The sequence below is a fragment of the Columba livia genome, chromosome 4 (genome assembly GCF_036013475.1).
Source record: "Columba livia isolate bColLiv1 breed racing homer chromosome 4, bColLiv1.pat.W.v2, whole genome shotgun sequence".
In the NCBI taxonomy this organism is placed as follows: domain Eukaryota; kingdom Metazoa; phylum Chordata; class Aves; order Columbiformes; family Columbidae; genus Columba; species Columba livia.
In genome coordinates this window covers 72354431-72381032 of record NC_088605.1, presented here as the reverse complement: position 1 = coordinate 72381032, position 26602 = coordinate 72354431, and the positions used below count along the sequence as shown (strand labels likewise).

Genomic DNA, 26602 nt, shown 5'->3' with positions numbered 1-26602 from the left:
CTTCTGTAACATTAATTGAAGTAAGAAGTATTATACCTATAAATAAAGAACAGCTATGAAATCATGGGAATCATACGGAATCATAATTACAGACCATACACACATAAGGCATAGTTAAAAAAGAAATAAAAGAAAGTTAAAAAAGAAAAAATTAACATTGTTATTCTGTCCAAACTAATAAATTCAGTGCAGAAAAGAAACACTTTGCTTCAGACTCCAGCTACACCAATTCAGCAACAGACAGAATAAAAAAGTGTGCCAAAATTTTCATTATAATACCATTACTCAAGATAAACAAAAAACGCAAACCAGATTTTGACAAGGCTCCAATATAATTATTTTGTCTTCAACGAATACACAAATTCGGGGAAAAAAAAAAAAAAAAGGCAGGTATCATGGTGGTTTTGGCACAGGTAACTGACAAAAAACGTTACTTAATTAAAATGCTAAATAGTAATTCCTTTCCCTACTCATGTAGGGATATTGAGGCACCATTTAACTCAAATGCAATATAAGCATCAGCAAAGATTAAAAAATGCTGTGTCTCAGTAGTATTTGGAAAAATTTGTCATGTATACATGAAAACTTCTGTATTATATGTAGGTATTCGCACAAAAAGAGTTACTGGTGTTGTCTGGAACATTTACAAAGTTACTACATAGATTAAAATGCCGCTCCTTTGAAAGTCAGGCAGAAAAGTCCGTGACGCTTAAGGATATCTCAAGTTTAATATCTGCAGGTAGAACATCTAGCTAGTGGAAAAAAATAGCACTTGGACAGCATGAAGTAAACATACAACCTAATTTTGATAGACCAGGATAGATTTTTAGTGATATTTCTTTTATAAACCTGTTATTTCTTTTACCTGTTTATCAGTGTCTTTTGATTATAGCCTGTCTGCCTGTTCTGCTACGCACACAAGGATGGGGGTTTGCTATCATTTGTTCAATAATTAAACCTAGAAAAGATAAATCAGTTTTAAACCGCTTGCTAAATGACCGCTAGAAATGCTGGTAGCCCCGGGCAACCCCGGTGAGCTCTAAGGCCCCTTACGGGCGCTCCTCACAGCCCCCCAGCCCTGAGGCTCCAGGCCCAGGCCGGCGCTCACACCTAGAGCCCAAAAAGGCGCCAACCGGCCCCGCGCCCCTCACGGCGCTGCCAGGGAGCGCTCGCCCCGCTCCGCCCCGCTCCCGCCGGGCCGACCGCTCCCTCAGCCCCTCCGCTACCCAAAAGCCACCGGCGGGGGCGTCCCTCGGCGGGGGATCCGGGCTAGGAAGGGGAAGGAACGGGGCCGGTTCGGGGGGACCTGCGAGCGCCAGCGCCCCCGCCCGCTCACCGTCGCCCTCGTCCCTCCGCGCTGTCACTGCAGCCCGCCGGACGCCGGTAGGACCCTGGCACAGAGTCGTCTTCCGTAACGCCTGAAGTTTCGTGTTGTTTGGGTCTTTTTTTAAAAAAACAAACCAAAACAATCTTCCCCCGCCCCTCACCGTGTCTCTGTGCGTGTGTATACTCTATACTCTCAGAACGCCTTAGTCTTAAACAGAATGTTCGCCGAGGTTAGTGAGGCTTTCCCAGGCACACCCTCATAAACCTTAGGCGCTCGCTTGGGCAGCCCGGAGAGGGTCCTTTCCCCTCAGCGGACGGAGGCGTGTGGCGGCCGCTCGGTTCATGTGAGTCTCTCGGCGCGGCCCGCGGGGCCCGCCCGGTTCTAACACGGGGCGGCGGCTTCGCCCCCCTCGGCGTCCTCGCAGCTTCATTCGGTTGTCCCTCGCTGCTGGGGGGTTGTTGCATGGCGGTCTAATAGCCGTGCCCCATGGGCCAGGCCGGGGCGGGCAGGCGGAGCGCGGTAGGGCCTGTCGGTGTGTCCCGGGGCGGGGGGGGTTCCCTGCGGACTCGGCGCTGTGGTCGGGAGGCCGCTGTCGTCCCTTAAAGGGGAACTGCCCCGCAGCGGAGGTGTAGGAAGAGTGTCTCGAATTAGAGGAGACTGCGTTATATTCCATGTTGTTTAATCTATATAAGAGATTTAATCACGGGGCTCAATGCGCGCTGCAGCTGTAGGGTGGCATTGCAAATACAGATGCCACACTTTGCAGGGAGAAAGCGTGCAGTTGAAGTGGCTCTGCCGAAATCAATTGTGTTCTTTAATTTAGCCCATCGACTGAAATGACATTTTGAAGTGGCGTAGTGGTGGACTGTTGGAAGGAAATGCTGTAACAGCCTGGAGTGTACAGGCGTGGAGTATCTACTGAGCTTTGCATAGGAATGACTGTTACTAATTGAAAAGTAGATGCTGCCTCAGCTTTGGTAAGGGGTATATATGTTCATTATGCTTTTGCAAAGAAGTCCATAAGTGCAAACCAGTATAACTAAGCATTTGGTCTATTCTCAGTAGAGATAATTGTAAGATTTAACATACAGCACATATTCTGTACAGGGATGCATGGACTGGATAACTGGGATGAGCTTATGAGTTGTTGCTTGTTAGGTTATCTTACAAGTCCACGGCTAAACAGCATATGCCAATGGTACTGGAGTACTGTATACCTTGAGCTAATCAGTAAGTGGTTTTGTGTTGGGTTTAGCAGCTGGTAAAGTGACAAAAAAATGCTACTGCAAAATGAGTAATGCGTGCATTTCCTGTTCTTTCTGTTAGATTCAGAGATATTTTTTTTTTAAATACAGTCATTGCTTTTCACAAATAGTTTTATGATTCAGGATACTTATATGAAATCTGTAGTAAGGTGGGGCACTAGTGATTAAACATAGTGTCCCATTTTTCTTTACCCTTCTTGTTCTATTTTCCAGTTTAAATAGTAATACATTATTTGGCAGACCTATTGGAAAGTAAGCTCAAAATCTGTAAAATAAACCAGAAGTCCTAAAACTTATTTTTTAACAGTGGATACTATTGAAAGGGCTAATGCCTTAGAATTGACTAAAAGATAGAACTTAAGTAAATCTTATAAAATAGTCAGTAAAGTGGAGTGGTTTGGGGTTTTTTTTTTGGATTGATTATTGGTGTGGTTTGGTGGGTTTTTTGTGTGTGTGTGTGTTTCTCTTCCCAGCTACCCTCAAGGATCTTTGCTTGTCAACACAACTTTATCATGATATACTCTTCCCACTGTTTTGCAAATTAACAATGCATTCTTGTTATGGTGATTTTGACTTAAAAGAATTTTAATAAATATATTGGTGAGTTGCTTTCCTGTTTAAGCAGCACAGAATCCTAAAGGTGCAAGACATTGAAGGCAGAATGATTTAAGTCAAAATGGTTCTTAAAACCTTCAGCAAATTTGGGCTCCTGAAAGTCTCTTTCCAGTTGTAAATATGAAGACTGTGCATATTTTATGCATATTTTTGTGCATATATTGCTATACGTTTTATTTATTTCATTTACACCTTTAAATGTAAATAGAGAAGGAAACACTTCTCTTTCCCCAGACTGCAAGCAGTGGACAGTCTGGCAAGAAGTTAATTGTATGCCATGACAGGGAGAAGCAAGCAAGCCCCTAGGACTTCTTATGCTTTGCAGAATCCTTTAAAGCAATTCATAGTGTTTTCTTAAAATTGTTTCTGAAAATCAGTGAAGGGATTCTAGTCTGCTAGAGTCTCGGACTTTCTACTCACCTGGAATTGGTGGGATTCCTCCCTTTCCCTGCTCTTGTTCTTTCTAAAGTTGCCTGCGTATTTTCTTTGGTAGAATCACCTTTTTGAAGAACAGAGTCCTAATTTAGAGAATGTTGAAATAATGTATATTTAATGTTTATCGCTGAAATTCCATGCTATGTGCTTGACACACAGCTTAAACTGAGGGGTCAGTATAGAGGGCAGCTGCTAGGAACATCAGATGTGAGCAAAGTAAATAGTGTCTTTTGTTTCTTGTAGTGATATGAATTATATTATTTCAGTCCAGCAGAGACCCCCAGAAGCCCCTGTTTATTCTTGTTCTAAACAGTTATCTGTATGGTTCTTATTACCGTTGCCAAGAAACATTTCCCTTGTTAGATTTCCTGTCATACTGGGGGCAAGGGGGAAATTGATGTTTAGTTTTCATTTCCATGGTTACATTAGTATTAAACAGTGTAAGGCGTGAAAAAAAGTCTCTAATGGCTTTTTTCCCCCAGTGTGGTGGAAGCCAATCTTACTCATAATTTAATAAGGTCTCATAAAGATTTGGATACTTCTTAAAGAAGCCTTCTGCTTTTATTGTTTTGTGTTTGTTAGTTTTTTTCTTTTGGCAGGGGGTGTGGTGCTTGGGAAAAAGTGCTTTCCTTTCAAAAAAATAATTTAAGAAACACTGAGAAATGGTTTACTGACTAAACTTCATGACCACAGATCAGTAAGTCATCAGTTGAAGTCTTCACAATTTTCTTTTCTCTTGGAGAACAAGAAAATGTAGTACTGACTGTGTTATGATGTTAGAGGTCAATTTCTTCAGAGTGAGTATAAAATTAATAGGTTGGTGTTTTTCTTCACAGATGGTTTATTTATCCTGCCTTCACAGTTAGCAAATCTTTGATGAGTTCTTTTTCTCCCAAATAATTACACTTTAGTATGTGGAAATGTCACAATTGGAAGGGTAGGTTTTATTACATGTTTCTTTAAAGTTAAATAAATGGGAGAGATACAAAAGAGAGAAATATTATTGGTTTTGTAACACTGGGTGTAATGAAAAGACCTTAGCAGAGGAGCAAAACATCTCAAGTTCATTCTCATCTATTATACCTTAATCACCTTTGACAGATATTTGCCTAACCTGTTTTTAAAACCTTCTAGTGATAGATGTTCCACAGTCTCCATAGGCAGCCTGTTCAGTCCTTTAGTCTTACTTGAAAGTTTTCCAAATGTCGAGCTTAAATCTTCCTTGCATTTTCCTGTCTGCAATAGACCTGCTGAACAGTTTAGTCCCATTCTCATACCAACTCCCTCTCTCCCATGTATCTTCTCTTCTATAGACTAAACAGCTACACTCCTTTCAAGCTTTTTGATCTTCTTTGAAGTGTCTTTTAAAAGTCAAGAGACAGGAAAGGAGGATCTGAACAAAAGTAAATCTCTGTGGCAATTGTGGCAGGCCTTGAGTATGCATGAGTGCAATGTGAATATTGCTTGGGAAGCCTCCTGAGCAGCTGAGACAGTGGCCTATAATGTGGCTAGTCAGGCCTTTCCTGACTTGCCTCTCCTTTAGGTTTCCGCCTGCCTCTTCACACTTCTATTCTAGAGAAATTAAAAGTTTGAGGATTTGGGGGTTTTGTGGTTTGTTTTGTTTTGTTCTTTTTTGGTTCTTTTTTTTTGTTTGGTTTTTCCCTCCTTTAAGCTGGAAGGGAGAGGCATGGCAAGGGAATAGACTGCCTGGTGAGAAGTTGTTCTTCTCTATAATGTGTGTGGTGTTGTGTTAACTAATTCATTAGTTAATTGCCCGTATGCTTTTTGAGCCATAAAGTGTTCTAATGGTGAGGTCCGTAACATGTATGAAACATTTTGCAAGCAGGCATTTCCCTCCTGAAAATGTAGCCTGTGGTTTCAGTCAGTTACATAAATCTGACAGACAGAACAAGGGAAAGCACTTTTTGAGCACAATAAAAATGCGCTCATTTGCTTGGGGGGTAGCGTGACGGCTCCAGATGTTTCGAGATTGTCACCATATTCATTTGAGTATTCCTAAACTGCCCAAGTGTACATGCTTATATTTAAATAAAGAAAAGTTCCTTGCCCGTGCATGATCTGTGCTTCTGACAGATGCTTATAAATGCAGTATGGTTAGGAATTTGTAATCAATTGTAACGGTGGTTTTAGGCATGGCATTGCTGGCATTCCCGATGACAAAATTCAGTGTGCCAGATCCCTGTTCAATTTTCTAGGGGACAGTTTTTTGTGATGCGAATAATGGCCTGTCCCTGGGTGATACTCTGTGATTGGCCAACACGGGAAGAGATCAGTTTAATTTGTAGGGTTTTTTCTAGATGCTGTCGGGACTTTTTGTTGTTTCTTGGGGCCTGTTGTTGTTGTGTTTTGGTTTTTGGTTGTTTTGTGTTTGTGGTGAGTGGTTTTTTGTTTATTTGTTTTTTTCCCTCTCTCCCTAAAAATAAACTATTTTTTAAATGGCATACGTTTCAGGACTGGCAGAAGGTGACCAGATCTTAGTGCCCTCTTGCTTTCTTATTGCTGGTTTGTAAAATAGTTTGCAATTTTAGGTTTCAATATCATATTTTCAATGGAAAAACAAGAGGAGTAATTTAGTTGCTCATTTGTTCCTTTGTATGCTATTTATTTTGCTATGGTAATTAATTGACTCTCATAGCAACGACCAAAGAATTTGTTTCTCAGTCATGTATATTCTTCCTTTTGAATGTCTTTGGGTCTTTTTCTCTTCTGTTACTCAACAAGTCTTGTCTCCTACAATGGGATCAGGGCAGGAATGGGGGTATAAAAGTAACTAGGAATATAGGTCAGCATCTGAATAATCTCTTTGAAGCCTGGGAGTAGAGCATCTTCAAGTTGTTCACTTGCACATTTGTGGTTTGTTCTGCTTCGTGCTGTTTTGTCAGAATATTGTCAGTTGGTCAGTGGTCTTCTAGTAGGGGTAGATTACCCATTTTGTCCATAGAAACTGAGGAGGGGATGTTTGGCCAAAAACCCTTAACATTCACACTATGTATGGACAACAGTTAATGAAAGTATTAATCACTTTTAAAGGGTGAGAATCATCTCTGCCTACTGAAATGAAATATAAGGTTTCTCTTAAGTTATATTTACAAATTAGAGTCATGATAGTCTGAAATTAAAAAACAAAAATCTATCTTGATGATTAAATGCATCAATGGGGGTCTGTAACAGCAGCTGTAATCACTTGATGCTGTTTCTAAAGAAAATGGCTTTGATGTCTTACTGAAATGTGAACTGGATAAATTCCTCTTTACCATGTACAATTTTCAGAGAGAAGTTTTGGAAAAGAGATATCTTCTGCTGACCTAGTTTTTGTTACATTCCACAACTTTGTATGCAATCCTTAAATTCTTATGCCACTTTATATAAGTTAACAGCCTAGAAGCTGTTCCTTGACTTCAAAAACTCTAGCAAGGGAAGCTTAAATTAGCATTCATATTAGAAAGCAATATATACTGTATTTAACAATCACCCATTAAGCGTAATTCATGTAGATGAACCCATTCTTCTTAAAATGCTGGGAAAAACCTGACAAAGAATCTATGCTAGATTAGAGGAAAATTGAATTCCTCTCATAACTGCTTCCCTGGTGTGTTGTCTCACATCGTAATTACCTGAAAGGAGAGAGATGCTTTTTACATTTGAAAGCAGCTGGCAATGCAGAAGACATTATCAAAAATTGCCTCGAGTCAGCAAATCTCTTCTTGAGATCATTTGGTACAATCTTTTGGCATAAAGCTGCCCATTATAGAAGACTCTTACTTCCATTTCCTTCTCATCGGGAGCTTTCCCAACATAATTTCAACTGAGTATGAATTAATAGTTTAAAGATTAGTGTCTGACTTCGGGACCCTCTCTCGGAAATGATCTATAGCTATTGGATCTGGTTTCTATCCCGGAGCGTTTCTCAGTTACAGTTGAATATACAGCTTTGTAGTGGCATCTTGTTCCAGACTCCGAAGGTGAGTGAGCAGATGGTTTCGGCAGCTCTGTTGGCCAGGAACTGCTGTTCACACAGGAGTGCAGGGGGCGTGCGAGAGGCACCACGTTTGGCTCGACAGCAGCTGCTCCGGGGTGAAGGCTGTAAGTTCACAATCGTGCTCGTCCATCCTACTGTAAGGTTTGAAACCTTCTATCTGGAGTGTTCTGGTAATTGGTAACAGTCACACACAAAGGAAGTCACCGTTGCCAACTGGGATATGACACTGAATTGTACACTAGGGAAATTAACCTTAGGGGTTGAATTACCCTGCTACATCACAGTGGATAAGTAATTTCACATCCATATGACCATGTATCAAAAAAATTCTAATGATAAGAACTAGGCACAGATTTTTCTTTTTTTCCTTTACATATAGCTTATCATTAAATTTAACTGAGAACTTACCTGCAAATTCACACTTTTTGGAGATGCTAAACCAAGATATTCTAATTGAAAATATTTGGTTTAAAATGGTTGTATTTTTAATAGACTAGTTTGGGACACAAAAAAATCTATAATTTAGCTTGATTTGTCTTCAACTGTGAAAACACAAGAGACTTTGGATCCATAGATGAAGTACAGCTTAGCTGATGTCAGCCCTCTCAATGTCCAAGATGATGCACAGGGGTTGGTTTGTTTGTTTCTCTTTTTTTTCTTTGTACAGGTCTAGTATTCAAAGAGGGGAAAGTCATTTTCATTCCAGCAATTTTGAAAGCAGTGAACCTCAAATGCTTCTTTCTCCATACCACTACAAAGAAGGTTCTGAAAGACAGTTACAAGACTACTTACTTTTTTGGTACCATTAAAAGATACAAAATCACTGTGCATTCTCTCAAGCAGTGCTTAGGTATTTAGAGAAGATGCGATCCAGAAGTTTACGTGGGCTAACGTGCTATTAACTTAGTAACCATGTTGCTATGCTGGACTGTGCCCAAAGGACTACTGACTATACTTGGGTTATCACATGCACATAAAACCAGGTATTTGGTAACAGTGATGTTCCTAACTTAGTTCTTTTCAGTTAACATTTTTGTGAGAAGTTATTAATGAATGTAAGAATGTTAAATTAGCAGAGGGAAGAAGGTGGTGAGGGCTCTGTCCTGTGGCAGCTAGAGTTTTGCAAGGGATGTTAAAAGGTAACCCAAAAAAACTCCTGATGTTCTTCTCTAGTTTAGAATATAGACAATAGCTCAGGCCAAAAATAACCTTTTCAAGATTGCCCTCTTTGGTTTGGGAAGATCATTTCTGTCTGCCAGCCAAAATAACTACAAAAGTATCTTTTGTTTGCATGGGGTTTACCGTTGATTTATCAGTCTTGGCAAATTGATTTGGTTTTCAAAATGTGAAATAAGCTTATAAAATCTGAGCTGTGGTTCTCAGTTAATAAAAATCAAATGATTTTCATTTTAAAAAGAAAAAGACCTGTTAAATATAAGCAGCTATTTGCTGTACATGAAAAAGCGTTGGGGTTTTGTATACAAACGACATTTTTCTGTAAAAAAATATTTTGTTTCAAATCAGTAGAAGATCTGAAATAGCTCCATAATAATATAACCCTTTGGATGTTCATGTCTGTGCAGAAGGAAATCTGGCATTTTGATTTCAAGTAGCTTTTGAATTGTTACTTTATGCACTTTGTTTAGAAATGATCGACAAGTAGTTGCTGTAAAGTCTTGGCTCAGAAGTTAGTTGGCTTAATTTCCTGCTCAGGATAGCAAAGTCTTCATCTACAGAAATGTAAATCTACTGAAAACTCTTTTCTTCAGGGTTCCTTTCTTTTTGTGCCAAAGGGCAAAAAAGTATTCTGCATGTTTCTACCACACAAGTTAAAATCATTGATCCAAAAGGTAGTTAGTTACAATACTTGATAGTTATATCTGGAGATTTTTCCAAGTAGATGAGATGCTTGCTGGGATTTTAAGTCTCTTCACTCTGTACATGGTGAAAGGAAGGACCTGTGTTTTGAGGGTGGTGCCAGAAATATGCAGTGGTAGATAATACCGGCATGTGGTTTTGAAGTGACATGTAACTGCTTCCGACTGCTGAGGGTTAGTTGCTGTCAGCCCACTTCAGATGTAAAAGTTAATTTATGCTTTTCACCCCACAGCTGAATAAATGATTTTCTCTGTGCAGGGTAAGTTAGTATCTGTATAGAAGATTTTCATTAAAATATTGCCCTCCTGTGTTCTGTGAGTAAATTCAATGCTGCAAAGTACAGTTATTTGTGTGATGAATGAAACACGGTCATTAAATGTGCGTGGGAAGGTTTTGCCTGCGTAAATAAGATTCTGCAACTGCAGGCTCAAGGTTCGCCAAGGACTGCTTTTCCCTTTAAGCTTGCTTTGTCAGGTTTGTTGCTCCCTATTAAGAGATGTTTGCCATTATTCTTCGACTGATTACACACAGACGCATGCGCACACAAACACGCAGATTTTCAGGTTTCATTTTCGTCAGCTTTTTTTATTTGGACCACATAAAAGAATACCTAAAGTTTCTGCCTCAGTAAATACCAGCAGTTGTTAATGTGGTTGTAGTTAGAGAACACTGATTCTTTTGCTGTACATCTGCATGTTGTCTGCTGAATGCTTTTGTGAATAAATAAGTTATTTTTAATCTTAGCCCTTGCTTTAACTGAGTGGTTAAATCCTGTTTTCCTTTAGCTGTACTACAAGATGTTACTTTTATATGTAGGAAACCCAGTTTTAATGTAAAAGTAATAAATGCCAAGATTCTTTTTTAGCGCAGTTCAATTATGTAGGATAACTAGTAGGCAGGTTTCAGACATTAAGAATATTGTGAATTAAAACTGAAAAGGGGAGTAAATTTTGATGTGAACTACCTAACTAATACTATTATGTTGCAGACCATTGCTGTCATAAAATACTTATTCTTACGTCCAAACTCTTCAAGTTTCTGAGGAGAAGGTATCTTTAAGATGTTTTTTTAGCAGGTAGGGTTCTTGACAAAGAGTAGTTATCCTTATTGCCCTGACAGACCCAGAAGAAAAATATTGGATTTTGAGAGAAACTTTTAGAATGTATTGTTGTTCTCAAGTGAAGGGGTAAACATTTCTTTCTTCTCTACCTTTTTATAACTGCTGTGCCTGTTCTTAATTAAGGAGGTAGTGTGAATGCTCAATTTTTTTAGAATAAAGTTACAAAATCAATAAAATACCTAAGAAACAGTATTCTACTTGATATCGACAGGTAGAATGCAGCTCTGATTATTCTTCTGCTGTCTGACTTGTGGGTAGTTTACTGTAGTTACAACAGTGATCTAAAGCTTTCACTCCCCAGTAAAACTCCAGAGGGTGAACTGCGGTACAGATTCTTCAAGTTGTTGCTGACCTTGCACGCTTCTCTTGATGTAGATGAGTCTGTTTATATTTCTGAATTTATAGGCATATGTGTGTGTCTGTAATTGTGAAGTCCATCACCTGTCGAGGAACTTTTATGAGGATACTTAGAGGTTTGAGCAGCAGCTGTTTGTTTGTTTGTTTATTCAGTGATAGCTAGTGGATACACCATGGTTTAGAAAATTAAGCTTTGATAAATTAACAAACAGGCAGCCAATTTTTGTTGTAAGCTTTCTGTTCCAAAGAACTGGATGTGTTTTGGATTTGAAAATCAGTGCTTAAGGTCAAAGAAACAAGGTAGCATGTTATGGGTGTTGCATCTTTTCCATTGTAGGATTTATGTGAGAATACCTTCTGCACGTGGAGATGGTTTACCGTAAAACCCTGATAGTACTATTAAAATATGAATGCAGTGGGATCCAAAAGATACACAGTGCTGAAAAAATATATAAGTCTGCCCAACTCTTCTGGGATATGAGCTGCTACTTAAATTTGAAGCTGCACTATAAAGCACAACCAGATGGATCTCTGCGGAGCTTCCAGGGGAGATGGCAGAGGTAGCACTGGGTGTGGAACCTATCGAGGTGTAAGCCAAGCAGTGCAGAGCAGTTGCTCCTCTTAAGCTGTGTTGTGAGCCATCCGTGTCTATTATATTACTGGGCAGCCTTCTCAGATTAATACATCAAGTTACACATCATTTGTATAGAGTCTGTGTTACTGAAAATTTTTGGTAGCTCTGAAGGCAAAGAAATCCAAATTACTTGACTTTTGTCTTAACCTGGACAGAACTCCTTGTAGTCCTGTGTCTGCTTTGTTTAGTCCTTGGGGTGTCTGCTCAAAGGTGGATAAGAGTACAAAGTTAACTCAGAACTGGACTGAGACAAGCATTAGTAGAAACTTCTCCCTGAATGCAAATTTAGCACAAGTTTCCAGCCAAGATAGGAATGAAATTTCAAGTACTCTTAACTTACCTTGACCTTTTGAATGTTGCAGCTGTAGTGTGTTAAGATACGATGCAGTTAATTACTATGTTGTGGTATCTACTAAATCTTGAAAAGCAAAGTTGAACAAAATACTAAATAATTTTCACTTGTGACTGTTAACTTTCTTATGATCTCTACCATACAGATCCATGAGATGCATTTTAATTCAAATTAAGCCTGTGATAATACTCTTAAAGTTTCATGCTTCTATTTTTTTTGTTCTAACATATGTCTGTCTTGCTTCTTCATTCATTGCTTCTCGCAGATTGGATTTTTGCCTGTCTCAATAATGTTGTGACTTACTTGTGACTTTGGTACATTGTTCCCTTTCAAGACAGACTTGTCTTCATGTTTAAAAATAATCTTTACTCAGTAAACTTATGTTGCCTCAAAATTGATACCAGTGGATGGGCCTTTTTTTTGTGCAATGTTCCATCACATTTAAAAAAAAATATATCTTTCATGCTGCAGCGTTTTTCAATATGAAAAAGTTTGGTTGTGTGTGTTTTTACTATTTACAGCCCTTTAAAATAGGGAGGGGTGGGCTCTTAGGACTACTAAAAGGCCTGTCTGCAGCTGGGATTGAGCCTGATTTATCTGGCAGCCAGAAGGGTTGGACTGTAGGCTCCAGAGCTAGCAAATCATTCCTTAAAGTTGGCATTGCTTCTTGGATGGACTGTATCAGACATGTTAGTTGTTTGGAAATCTTGCAAAGCAATTATTCTGACTCTCTCAGTGCAAAAGACGCGAGTTGAAATAACATATGGCAGAAATGTACAACTTTGCCTGATAATTTGATGCATGGCAAATTGCTTTCAATACTTACTACACCGGAGTTTGTAGTTTATGGATACTTTAAAAATTGCATTTAAGTGCTCAAAGAAAAAAAAATCAAAAGAATAGTAATTGGGCTGTTCAACTGTTTAAAGCTCCAGTTGTAGAATCACTTGTTTGGGGAGAATGAGGAAGATAGAATTATGGTTTTTGCAATTTTTAGTCTGCAAAGCTGTATTGCCATACTTTACAATACCGTTGACATTTTAGGCTGTATTTCCATTTTGCTCATATTAAAAAGAGCATTTTTTCTTGAGGAAAATACAAAGATAATAGTTAAAATTTCATTTAGTCTTTTATATAGCTGCGTTTCAAGTACCTGGTAGAGGATCACTGACAGTTTATTTGATAATAATTTGTAGATTTTTACACTTTACCTGCAATTTATCAATATTGCTCAAAAGCTTGACAAAAAATACAGTGTTTTTGTGTTTGGTTTGCCTTTTTTTGGTTTTTAATTGTGTTCTCATTGCTAGCTATTGCTTTTCAAGTGTTTACCATTGTTCTGCCAAAAATATTTTGATAGGTCTCCTTTGCTGTATGCACAGAAGGACCTAAGGCGAGCATATGTACATTTTGATCAGTTACATATATTTTCTTAGGGCTTTAAACCATCTTTTTAGTTCTGCAAACTTGCTTTGACAATGTGAGATTCAGGAAAGCTACATTCTTCCCTTACAGAGCTCACAATATACTTGATTCTGAAAGACAGGTGAACTCAAAGTTAAATCTTACCTGAAATGCACCTGTCTTTTCAACGTGGGTGAAGTGATATTGAAGTGTAATGGGCTGCACTGTGTCTTTTTGCTCTGTTGCAACAAGGAAACGACATCTTCGATTGCGATTAAGTAGTCTCAAGCAAAATTGAACCTAATATGGAAGATACATCTGCTTTCTTATCATTACATTACCGCTTACTGATACTTAGCCTATTTGTATATAGCTTTAAAAGGCATATTTTTTGAGACCTGTTTGTGAACAGCTTTGTGTTTTACACTATTTTACCATTGAGGAATTATGTTTTTCCACAGAAAAAAACTGTGGAAAACCTGTGTTTTTGATAAGTAAATATGATTCTTCTCTGTCTTTTGAAGGCTAGAATTATTTAATCTTTTGAAATTGCATCTCCTGAAAACGAATATTTCAGTGTTGATGCCGTGATTGCATTTAATGATTTGTAACAGGTATAAAACCAGTGAAATGCCCAACCTTTTGTGATAGTGATAGGTAAGTGTATGAAACTTACTGAATATAGCTGATTTCCAAAATGTCCTAGCGATAGAATTGTATCACTGCAAATTTTAAACTGAATGTTGTAGACCGTTACCTCCCTAATGACCAATTGAGAGCTGCTGCTGATCTTCTGTGCTTTAATTAGTGTGAAGTAGGGACATGATCTAGCCAAAACTAATCAGTCATAGGTGTCCTAATTTTTTTTAATAGTTGAAATTTTCATAGTTTTGAAAATTAAACCTTAAATTTTTCTATCAAATATGTGAGACCAAATCAGATATTGTAAATCTTATCTAAAGATGTTGACAGCATCAGGACTAGAGTAGTTTATCAGAAGTTAGAAGAAATGATTTTTAAAACATGAATCCTGATTCTCCAAGACAGGAGAAGATGGGACAAGTTAAAATAATTTTCTAGTTGCACTGATACTTTGGTTTTGCAAAAGATAACGTATCTTTGCTCTTTTCCTTCTGTTTTGATCTGCTCACTACTGTTCCTTACTTTGCAGAATAAAAAAGGTGTTATGTGAGATTCTTAAATCCCATTCACAGTGTTCTGACATTTCACAGAAGTGCAAAGCATAGAAAAGCGGAATCTGGCAAACAGCTGGCATGTTTTTTTGTATTTATGGGGTTTTGTAAGATTGTGTGCCAGAAATGACCATACTTAGAAAAGGTGCTCGGATAGAAGTCTTTGAACATGTCTTGTACAAACCAAGTGATCATCGATACTTTGTGTTTTACTTTGCTATAAAGTTGGCCACAGTCAAGCATCTTGAGGCATCTCATGGATGAAGAAAAAGAGTTTAATTTAAAAGCTTCTTGAGATTTAAGACCAAAAGCTTAGGGAGAGGAATTGCCATTAACTATTTTTTATAGTTTAAATTAATGAATGTTATTTAGCATTGGAGAAATTACCTGTCATCCATAACTTTTAGAATAAGGCTGATTCCACTAGTTCTGCTTCATAATGATAAACTTTTAATTTTAGCTGAGCATCTCAACTGAAAAGCAAACATGTCCTTTTTTATAGACTTTTATTTTCTCCTGTAGTGGCCCCTTACCTGATCTTATGTCTTGCTTGGCAGCTATTCATAAACATGGCATTCTCTGTAAGGTGTGTGTTTATGCTGTCTGGGCCATCTTGTGATTGCTCGTTGCTAAAGATCAGTAGTGTTGGCTTTGCTGTAGAGATACTTGATTCTTCCATAGCTGGCACCAAGCGAGGAGCAGCGATGGGTGGGAGCGAAGCAGCTGTGCAATGAAGAATGCTGCCTTGGGTTGGCGACCTGTGCAAGTTCAGCCTCTCATCGTGGAGGAGTTAGTGTATATGTGGGAGAGGAAGAGAGGAGAAGCAGGCAGTTGTGGTGATTTTCTTTTGGTTTACATCATTTGAGACAAAACTTGGCAATTTTTTGTGTCAACATGTGCCCAGGGTGACCAACGAAAATACGCATGTGTTGCATTAAGGGGCCTGTGGGAAAGAATGAGAGCAAGACGTGAGTTACCTGTCACCTAAGAGAGCAGCAGGGAGCTTTACTGAATTGAAAAAGCTGAAATAAGCTGCGTATCTGCCATAGATGTGCTTGATGTACACATGGAGAACGTGCTGATCTGTGGGCAGCCTGCAGGTCAGATCTCGTGCGGTTACTCATCTTACGTTGTGTGTTGACATTAACAAAGTATTGCAAGAAAAAGCTGAGAACTAAGTACTGAGCTTTTTTAAACATCCAGCTGGAAAAATGAATGCTTACAGCTAGTTATTTTAGATTTTGGGAATCAGTTGGCTTCCAATTCCTGTTTTTTTGATGAAATGATTGCTTTTCCAATGGTGAAAAGTAATTGGTTCCATGTTCGGTCTATGGATAGATTCCAAAAACATTTTTTAGAGTTTAAGTTTTAAATCTTGTCATTAATTGTATAGGGGTTCTTTTGACTTTTTCTTGCTTTTAAAATCAGAGAGTATTAATACTGAAGAATAAGTTACAACAAGGTTAATGTTTTTAGCACCTTCTTGTTTTGTTCACTTTTCGATCTCATATATTCTGATGTCTAGGCCAATGTTGATAAACCAGTATTCGTAAAACATGTTGAAATGTTGGGGCAATTTGTACTAGATGAGAAGTCTTGAATTATTATAGACAGTTTGCCACTTTGTGAACACTTCCACGTTATGTGTTCTTGAGAAGCAAAGTAGAATAATGCCCATTTTCTCCTGTGAGGGGACTGCAGGAGCCTGTGCTTTCTGCTTACAAAATAAAGGTAGGCAACTCTTTTAATGAACAGGTAGAACAATGCGAAATTAAACCACTTCTGTGTGCTGATGGGTAAATTCATGGCTAACTGCAGGACCCGAGTCTTTGGGTTGAAGATTGAGTTCTATTATAGTGGAGCCAACCGCGTTTTGGAGCAGTTCTCAATGTCTTGCAAGCAACAAAGTAGTTTGCAGAGAGCTGAAATTAAACGGTTTCTCTTAGCTGAGCAACCAGCTAACTTCAGCAGCTTATCCTTTGCAGAAGGTCTGAATATATCTACTTCTTCCTTGTTTTTCAGAAGTATTCTTTGTTTAAAGGGAAAGCAGCTTATTAGGCACAATTGTATAAAGTGGCTTGACTTTCACTTGGCCTCTGGAACATTTTCAACAAGAGAGGTCAGAAGGTATCTGTAATAAGATATGATTTTATTTGTTAAATGATGTTATTCATGGTTTTCTTTCCTGTTTTTAGTTTGTGTATCACCAATAGGAGTTGGTTGGTTGAGTTTTTTGGTTGTTTTGTTTTGGGGGAATGTCAGGGTAATAGAAGGCAAAGGAAACAGGGGAAAGGTTGGGACAAAAAAAAGTTAAATGTAACCTATGATTGTTGCAGTGCTAATGTTTTTAAATGTGTTTTCCGTTTCATAATAAAAGGTGGATCTTAAAAAAAAAAGTTATGTGCCCTTTTTAGATGCAGTTTTATCACTCTGCTGTGTGGATTCCTGTACAGCAGTTCATTTCAGCCTGTTGGCTCTTTATGTTACTATCGGAAATACCTATTGCTTTGTGTTATTGTTATAATACGAGGTTTGCAGAAATTTATTTGACAAGTGGGAAAATTTCTACCCATTGTAATAATGTAACTTCATTTCCAGATCTTCAGTTCATTAGCCAACTTGGCTAGAACCTATAAAATGTACCAATTCTATTCACTTTGAAGTTTTAGTAGCATTTCTGTTGTTGTTGGCAAAGTTTCCACTGTTAGTATTGTGTTCCCCTGAGAGAATATGTAGCTTGCAAGAAATCTTACTGGTATGCAGACAGTAATACCCCAGGCTTTTATTATGCTGTGTTGTGCCATAATACTTTTATGTCTATTTCCATTTGACATCTAAATCCATAACTTATTGGCATCACTATTTTCCTTTTTCAAACCCTCTTGTTTTCAGCCTGCACGTGAAAAGAAAATTTTCTTATTAGCAGAGATTAATTTGGATATTAAAATTACTGTAGTTGTCCTGGAGAGATGATTTTACTGCTCTTCTCTCCATGAGTGTCTTTCTTTTAAAAGAAACAATCTGTTGTGGATGGGGGGAAGGTGTGATGGCAGTAATGCTCTTGCATCTTTAAGCAAAGCAGTGTGTGTAAAACAGACTTCAGTTGGATTGGATCGCAAAGGCGGCGAGATGTTTGTTCATTCATCGCTTTTGCAGGAGTAGTATACCCCATGTGTCATCTGACTACTGTATCTCTCTCTCTCTGGCTTTGTGAATTTTACTTTGAGAACTTTTAATTACACTATTCCTGATGCCTTTTTTAAGATATGTAGCTGTGGAGAATCGAGTTCTTTGTAACAGAAAATCACATATAAGTTGGTACTGAGAGAGCAGCAAAGGTGCTGTGTACCACTGGCATGAGCATCATTGTCTCTGTTTACCTCTCAGTTATTCCTAAACCTGTTTTGTCTTCAGTATGGCTTTTGTTAATCCTAATAGACAATATTTGTACGTTAAAAACAGATAGAGGTTGTAGTGTCAGAATAAGCTTGCAGTAAAATGGGAAGTTTTCTGCCAACTTGATAAGAGAAGAGGAATTTTTGGGCTCTGATAAAGTTGAGGACCCAATGCATGCATCTCCATTGCAGTTTTCTTACCAGTTCTTTCCTTGATTTCAGTAGGTGAGCAAATTCACAGGAATTACATCGCTGTTTCCTGTAAATATCCGCAAGGCATCTTTTCTTCCCACCTATAATCGTTTTTCTTTCTTGATTTACAGCTGAGGCAGCTGTTAGTGCATTTACCCTCCAACTCTGTATCTAGATGAAGAAAGAATCAGAATCAGTACTATCTGCTGCAGATATAAGTGACTCTAACTGTATTTCATCATTTTGTTGCTACTATTTAAGCTTTTACGGTTGGACACAAATGTTACAAAGAAGGAAGGAGGCCAGATTTGGTAGCTTTCAAGAAATATGTATATATACAAGGCATAGCTAGTTCCTGGAACGTTAGAGAAACACCGTAAAAGAAGTTAACATTTTAAAAGAAGTTTAGACAGCATTTCTTTGTGCTCTTGCCTTTACTGGTCTTCTGTGTTTCCTGCTTCCTTAGTTTGTTACCTGGATGCCTGGCCTTCTATTTCAGTGGAAACAAAATAAGACAGTTGAAATCAGTGCGAAAATAACTCTGAAGATGTAAACTTGCAATAGAAGTTGTATTAATTCGAGATGAGTAAAAATATTGATGAATTCTGCTTAAAGTAAAATAAGAGTAAATTCTTAATGTATGAAGTATTCAGTATATTCTGAATAAATTTATTTTAAAATTTTGAAAATTTTAGTGGGATGTTTCTGTTTTCTTAATCTCAATAAAATTCTGTGTATGCTTAGTTTTTTTGGCTAAAAGCAGGATACAGGGTTCTCCTGTCCAAACTTTTCCTTTTTCTTTCTTTCCTTTGTGATTTATTCAGACCCTTCTTTCTGAGAAGGTGGAATTTTTTCTGTTTCACGAAGGAAGAACATGTTTTCTGCAGCTGGGAAGAGTAGCTTTTCTTCCAAAGTGCTTGAAAGCAGCTGTCAAACATCAGATTCCATTTAATGTTGCTTTTTGTTTGGGCTTTGTATTAGGAGGTGGGAGCCCAGCCTGTTCACTTAGCAAATTTTCTTATTCAGCAACTGATTTTAGAACTTTATGTGGTAAGAGGTGGCAGCATTTTAACATTATGAAGTATTAATTTAAAAATGTCTGTTATTTGTGTAGGTTTTTAGCCCGTTTCTTGGTAAAGATGGCAGCCAACAATGCAGTGCTGAACAGACTGGAGCAGAAGGGTGCGGAGGCCGAACAGGTTATTGAATACCTCAAGCAACAAGTTGCTTTGCTCAAGGAGAAAGCTAGTAAGTAATTACCTATCTTACGATAAACTTATTAACCAGGTGGTTAACATTAAATACTCATAGGGAAAAATGAGAAAATGGACAACTTCATTGGTGCTGTCAGCCTTTTAACGTGTGTTTCAAGTTCCCCAAGATAAAGTGTGTAATAGTAGCACCGCTTTGGTGTCTTGTGGTTTGTGGGTTTTTTTTGAAGCTGCTTATTCTAAAAAGCTATGAATAGGGAAGGATTAATGACACAAACAGATTATGGAAATTTGATAGGACATGGTTCCATTTGAGAGGAGAAGGGAGTTGGGAAGAATGTGAGACTGTGTATTTGTCTGAATGTGTTGCTCCTTTTTCACCGCTATGGGATTCTCTCAAAACTATCATACATTCAACGTAGATATTTTGTACATGTCTATATCACTCGATTAAGGTGCTCCACATTACAAACGTTCAAACTTTTTCTAATTTGTTTCTTGAAATTTTTTCCTCTGAGTCTATTTAGGGGACTGAGAAGCTAGTATATTGAGATGGGACTTAATTATTACATACTTAAGTATGTAATACTTACATAAGTAATATAAATATGGCTATTTCAACAAAAAAGGATTCCAAAATATTTATTATATACTCCTTGAAAGTTTCCACTTCCTGGTGTTTGGCTTGCTGTGTTTTACTTTTGTCTAAAAACAAAACCTCTGTTTCCCAAATGATGAATGCTAATTGTTGAAGTATGTTGTTTTTAATATGAAGTCAACTCTAGTCTTGCAGGCATCTCTCCAAGAAGAGAAGAAGCTCCGTGTGGAAAATGCTAAACTGAAGAAGGAAATTGAAGGGCTGAAACAGGAGCTGATTCAGGCAGAAATTCGAAATGGAGGTGGGAAAAAAATCCTATCGTCATACAACTTAGTTCTACTTAGTTTGGATCATGTTTTGTGCTATCTCTGGCATGTCTTACAAACTCTGGGTTTCCCTGGTCTCCATGGCTATGACAAGTTACTTACTTCCAACATCTTAGTTAGCTGCAGCAAGTTAGCTGCAGGTACCCTTGCCAAATCTTAATCAGTCGTGGAATTGGTTGTCAATGTGTTTTTGTACAGTGCCTTTCATAAGCCCCAATTTCGACGGATGACAGTAACTCCTTATACTACCTTAGAAACTGCTGAATGTCTAACTTTTCTTGATACTCTGCGTATTTGATCTAGTATGACTGAAAGGTCCCAGTGGAAAATCAAGCCATAGTACAGATGGGCGGTGACTTATTAGAAAATCTGTGGTAATATAAATTAGAAACAATGTGTTTTGAATTTTGATTCCATGCCTTAGTAAGACCAGCCTTTCATGGCACTGTTTTTCTTTCTTTGCACTCCTCCGTGTAGCTCTATACAGCTGGTACCATCATTATATAATTAATGTTAAAATAGAAAGGAGAAAAAAGCAAAGCTGAAATGTTTCAGGTCCAGCATGTGTTCTTTAAAATTATTTCCCAAGAAAGCCTCATCTGCTCTCAACAGCTATTACTATTTTTACCTATACTATCAGTATAGTAAGTTGAGGGAGATATAGCAGTCAACCGTACTGAATGCTTTACTGCTAAAACAACACATTCAGTCTTCAAAAAGACCAGCATTTTTAAATGCAAAGAATCCTTTTTCTCCTTTGTGTATGAATAAAGCCCTTTCATGTACTAAACCAAACAATCAGTTTATATTTCTCCACTATCTGTTAGTTTGCGGCAATTCTTGACAGGTATAGGATTTTTCCCAGGATCTCCGTGATGCTTGAGAGAGAACGAGAATGCTCAAGGTATATAGATTTTTTCCAAGATGGGAAAGGACTATGAAATTAATGTTTGGCTTGACATGTATCTTCCTTTATTTAGCTCGCTTATCTAAAACTTTAGCTTTAAACTGAATGAGGGTAGATCTAGATTAGATATTAAGGAAGAATTTTGAAGATAATGGGAGAATTCGGGGAACAGAAGTGAGGAATCGGACTGTTTTTAGGGCTGCAGATAATTTCTTAGAGTGTGATTATTCAGGCTCAGTTTCTTTAGTTAATCAGAAAAAAAGAGTTGAGGAGTGATCTAACTGCAATATGAAAGTGATTTTCTGTGTAGAAAATCATGAAATAGTCTCCAGCTTGACAAGATCTAGAAACTGAAACTAGACAATCACAAATGAGAAATAAGGAGTTCATGGCAAAGATAGCTAGATGTTGAAATAAACTACAAAAAGTAATGGTATTTGCTTATTTGTTTTCTTGTATTTAGCACTTCCCATTTAAAAAATGTGTAGTCAAGGGCATCATTCTTAGCTGATCAGAATAATCATATATAGATTTGGTTTTGATACATGTTTTGTAATGTTGTGTGTCACTACTCAGGAGTTGTGCTTTAGGTGTTTTAAGCAAAACTGTCAGTTCTCTCTACTTTCTCATTTATGTTTGAAGCTTAAAATGTCACAGTGTTCAAAGTTCTGGTACTTCTTCTAACTTTTGTGGGTTTAATTTCAGTAAAGCAGGTCGCAGTTCCTCCTGGTACAACCATTTCTGCAGCTTCGTTTTCAGATGATGTTTCACAACCTACAGTAGTTGCAACATCGCCTGATTCCAAAGATCAAATTAAAGGTGAAGAAAAGAAAAAGAAGGAAAAAGTAGAAAAAAAAGGTACTTACATTTTCTAAACTGTGGTAGACAGTTAAGGAATTTAGTTTATGCACATGATTTTGCATCATTTGGGGCACATAAAAATCAGTTTGTACAGCTACAGAGGGAAGAGTCATGTGCTATCTATCTCCTAAAATCTTGGAGGTAATTGAAGCTAATGAAGGCCATCTAGTAAGTTATAGGTTCTACGGATTCCTAATTAAATGAGAGATATACCAAATTTCTTTTAACGTGACTGAACTCTTATTGGGGGAAAAAAAAGACACAACAACCCAAGCCCTCAAAGACCCCACAAGAGAAAAAAGCATAAACAAGATACACACACACACAAAAAAAGGAGGGAAGAAAAATGGGAGTGGGGAGAGCAAGAGGAGAAGAGGAGGACACAAATTTTAGAGAAGTTTTTGGCAGACTGGATGGGTTTCTGTTCTGGGGCTTAGTTAGGCTGTTGTTTGGTTGTGGGTTTTTTTTGTTTTGGCCATGGAAACAGTACAAGCAAAAGGCAAAGACCAGCTCAGAAAAATACCTTGCAAGCAATAGTAGCATGACATAATACTAAAGGAAGAGTTCTAAACTGCAGTTTTCTGCATCCTCTAGGTATGCCACCTTTTTATTTTTATTTTTTTTTTTCCTTGGAACATAGTTAGAGGCAGTAGAGTTTCATCAGGATTGGTCATATCTGTCCATGTCAACACTGGTGCAGTTGTGTGGATTAAGGGGAAGGACTGGGTAAAGGGCATAGGCAGATAGTGTCATCTGGTTCTGGCAACAGGGAGGAAATGTAGGAGGAGGATATGTTGGTTTCCCAACACTTTTCTTCCTGTTTTTCATTAATAGCTGTCTGTATTGATTTCTGATGAACAAACTCTCTTAATAGAAGAAAAGACCTGTCTTATACACTTACACAAAAGCACAGGTTCACCTTCAAGGGTCGCTTTGCAATTGTAGCAGTGCAGTTGCAATGACTTGGCCTTGTCCACAGCCAGGAGCTGTTGTTAAGCACTAATAACCTGATGACTTACGATTGTCTAGTTTCTCTTTACTGGTGAAACACCATGGCAAGACTTACTGGTAATTGCTAATTATTAAAACGGTACTCTAAGGCTTATTAACATGACCTTTGGCAGATTATATGTATCACGTATGGGTTAGCTACACTTAACGTTCAGGTTGATCACTTTACAAGCAAAAAGCATTTCTGTCCTAAGGTGGTAATTACTTGTAGTAACAATCTAAATTGGAGCGTATATGATGATTGTCTGCTAGAAACTAGTGATAGAGGTGCGAACTCTTTACTTTTCATTTGTGTTTTACACTTAATTCTGAGATTGTTGCTTGCTTTTCCCTTGCAATAGTCATATACATTATTTAGACTTTTTTCAATGCTTATTTCATGAACTAAACTTTCTTTAATAGGTGAAAAGAAGGAGAAGAAACAGCAGCCAGCTGCTGGAAGTAATGATGCGAAACCTGTAGATGTTTCTTGTCTGGATCTTCGTGTTGGCTGCATTATTACTGCCGAAAAGCATCCAGATGCAGACACTCTGTATGTTGAAGAAGTGGACGTTGGTGAAGCAAATCCAAGGACTGTTGTCAGTGGTTTAGTGAAGCATGTTCCACTGGACCAGGTATTGACAAAATTATTTACTGATAGCCTTTCCCTTCCTGAAGTATCTGAAGACCTTAATCTGTTTATAGGATGAAAAACACATCCTATTCTGCTAAAAGATTTTTACAGTCATTAAAAGAAAAATAAAGTGCAAATGGAAGTAATGCTTAACAAAATTTGCCAGAAAATGGAGAAATACCCTTAATACAAGTCAGTTCCTTTCTGCCTGCAGTGCTTCTATCCTAGGGTCTGGTTCTGACTCCTCTGTGATGCTATTGGTACACAATGGACTCCTAAACCAAACAGATATGACGCTCCCTTTAGGTTTCCTAGTCTGTAGTAGAGAACTGTAGTAAATTTTTGCTGTCATCCAAACTTTTAAAACCTTTGTCTTCCAAGTCTCTTTATAGACAATTGAAGCATTTGCCGTGGAGTAAAGCAAAGAGCATGCAGGTTTAACTTAGCTGGCAGTGAGTGGCTTAAACAACAGTGGAATACAGAATGCAGGTTTTTACTTCCTTGTCCAGAATAGGGTCTGCCTCTGTGCTTTTTCAGTTGATACACTTCTATGTTTGATATGCATGGTTTATGTATGTCTTGGGAACAACCCGAGAATTAAAGAGTGTTTTCCTTTCATGCCTCTTCTAGAGGGTTAGTGGAAAGGAGGAATTGACTGAAGGCTGCTTCAACATTCAAATGCAAGCTTGGCAATTAAAACAGTGTAGTATAGAGCAACTCTAAAACAGGTCATGAAGGAATTGATGTGTCATTGAGACAGACAAACGACACAGACAAAGTTCTTCCAGGATGAAAGTAGTAGATGCCATTTATTGCCACAAGTACATTTTTATACAGTTTTACCAATTTGTGTGTCTCTTCACTATTGGTTACAAGTTACAGCAGTAACATCTCATTGGCTAATTTTGCTATCATCAGTGTGACTCTTCTACTCCCTTCTCTCTCATGGGTACACCTTAATATCTCCAGATACTCCTTTATTCCCATCTTTCTCATGGGTAGGCCTTAATATCTTTGAGGCTAATTTCTGTTCCCATGCCCTCCATCAGGGAATCCACGGACCCACCGTAGTTCCCCACATTGATGTTAGTGGGGAAAAGCTACATTTTCTCAAATGCCCTTTCAGTCCCTATTCACGTTCTGTACCAATGGTAAGACTGCAAATATAGGAGGCGATCAAAATTGTGATTGCAATTTTTATGATACAGAAAGTTATTGAACTGAAAAGAGTTACTGTATGGTAACTACTCTGCACTGATCACCTGGTAGTGTCCAGTTACTGCACAGTTTTAGCAATCCGCTGTCAAGTAAAAGCAAATAAGCCTTTCTTAACAAACTTATGAACATGAAGTGTACAGAACACAGCAGTAGTAGTGGTCTTTTCTCTTTAACCTGCTTTCTCTCTAGGAAAAGTAATCCAAAGTGCTCATTAACAGAGAATTGGGATTATTCTTGCACATTTGTTGGGAACAGTTTGTGTGTCTGGTTTTGGTTTTGGCAAGTCTCTATTAGACCATAAATTCTTAGGGGCAAGCTTCCATCTTTTTGTGAGTGTTTTTGTTTTATTTTCCTAAAGTGTTCAAAAATGCGACTGCATGGTGTGTGACTACTGCCATATATTTAAATGTATACATCAGATCAAGTACTATAGACATAATTCACCAAAAATGCAGCTATTTCTGACTGCAGTGTATGATGTGGTAACTTAATGTTTGATGCTGTAGTATTTGTATAATCTGATTTTACTTTTGGTTAGGAAACACAATGTATATCTTCATTAACGTTCTGGTATGCAGTGCAGGTTATTTATGGGTGTGAAAACTTCTTGCTTCCTCACTTTATATCTGGTACAGTGTGGGGTTTTTTGGTGACTGGTGGTAAAGCCAAGTCAGAAGTTGCACCCTTGGGTATCATACATAGACAAATATGTGTTTCATCGGTGACAGGAATGAGGTACTGAAACATAAAGTGTAGCATGCCAACATTTGGGCCACCGTGTTTGGAGAGAAGGGAATGATCTGGTTTGGTTTTCTTTTGTGTTAGTTTGATGAAGACTATGACTTCCATTTCTGTACTGATGCAGTCTGGTTTTGTCAGGTCCCTGAGGTCTAGAATTTTTTCCAGTTAGTCAAGACCAAAGCTGAGTACCAAATGCAGAAATCTTGTTTATTTTATTCTATATATGTTTGCGAATTGTTATTCAGTGCTAGGTAATGTCTACAACTCGCATTTGAGTCTCACTGACATCTTACAGCAATTTCTTGTGTTTTGGGCTATTTATATCCATAGCAATAACTTGAGAATTTTTCAATCAATGGGGTGCCTTGAAGCTTATGCAAGATCAACTTTTCATTATAACTTCTTCATTTTGGAGGTTTATATTTTTGCATTTTAAAATGTTCTACTTGGAAAACGTGCAGTATTTAGAGTACTTGATCATATGTGTTTCATTAAGTATTAGTCCTGCAGTTTTGTTTAAAGTTTTATTGTAATGCACAGAGACTGAAATACAGAACTAGATATATAGTGCATTAGGATTATGGGAATTAAGGCTTCCATACTTCCTGACTGTCTCCTAAGAATGTTCTGGGTTTAATTTTCATTCAGTTTGGAAGAGTGGCTTGTTTTCTAGGCTGAAGTGTGGCAGTTTCCTCTAACAAGCTGCGTTTTCTCTGGTTTACTATATACAATTTTTACTAAAATAAAACAACAAAGGAAGAAACCTGCTTTTACAATTTTGCTCTAACAAATTGCAGTGCACAGTGTATCAGCCATTTCCAATGGTTAAGCAGAGTTCAAGCATTTGGGTTAAATAAGATAATATTTAAGAATCAAGTGAGCTAAGCTTCCAGTGCACAGATTGAAATTTCAGTCTGTGAGTTGGCCTCAGCTGGAGAGTGGTGTTTGT

General features: G+C 37.9%; 2 protein-coding genes across 10 annotated transcripts in view; one reads left to right on the top strand and one right to left on the bottom strand.

The window, feature by feature from the left end:
• The window catches only part of TBCK (TBC1 domain containing kinase), a 98847-nt gene extending 97380 nt beyond the window's left edge, over positions 1-1467 (bottom strand). Inside the window, exons 1-2 of one of the 5 annotated variants that reach the window (XR_010472576.1) lie at positions 1227-1381; positions 866-958 (exon numbers count right to left, since the gene is read on the bottom strand). The gene's annotated coding sequence lies outside the window, so the exon portion shown is untranslated. Of the gene's footprint in view, positions 1-865; positions 959-1226 lie in introns of all 5 variants that reach the window. The other 4 variants (XM_065062790.1, XM_065062788.1, XM_065062789.1 and 1 more) reach the window with 4 other exon arrangements.
• A 68-nt stretch (positions 1468-1535) lies between these two features.
• The window catches only part of AIMP1 (aminoacyl tRNA synthetase complex interacting multifunctional protein 1), a 29408-nt gene continuing 4341 nt past the window's right edge, over positions 1536-26602 (top strand). The window contains exons 1-6 of one of the 5 annotated variants that reach the window (XM_065062818.1): positions 1621-1670; positions 2151-2304; positions 19282-19415; positions 20164-20277; positions 21915-22067; positions 23484-23695. In XM_065062818.1, coding sequence (XP_064918890.1) covers positions 2288-2304; positions 19282-19415; positions 20164-20277; positions 21915-22067; positions 23484-23695 — 630 coding nt within the window. In that variant the 5' untranslated portion in view covers positions 1621-1670; positions 2151-2287. The other 4 variants (XM_065062816.1, XM_065062819.1, XM_065062820.1 and 1 more) reach the window with 4 other exon arrangements.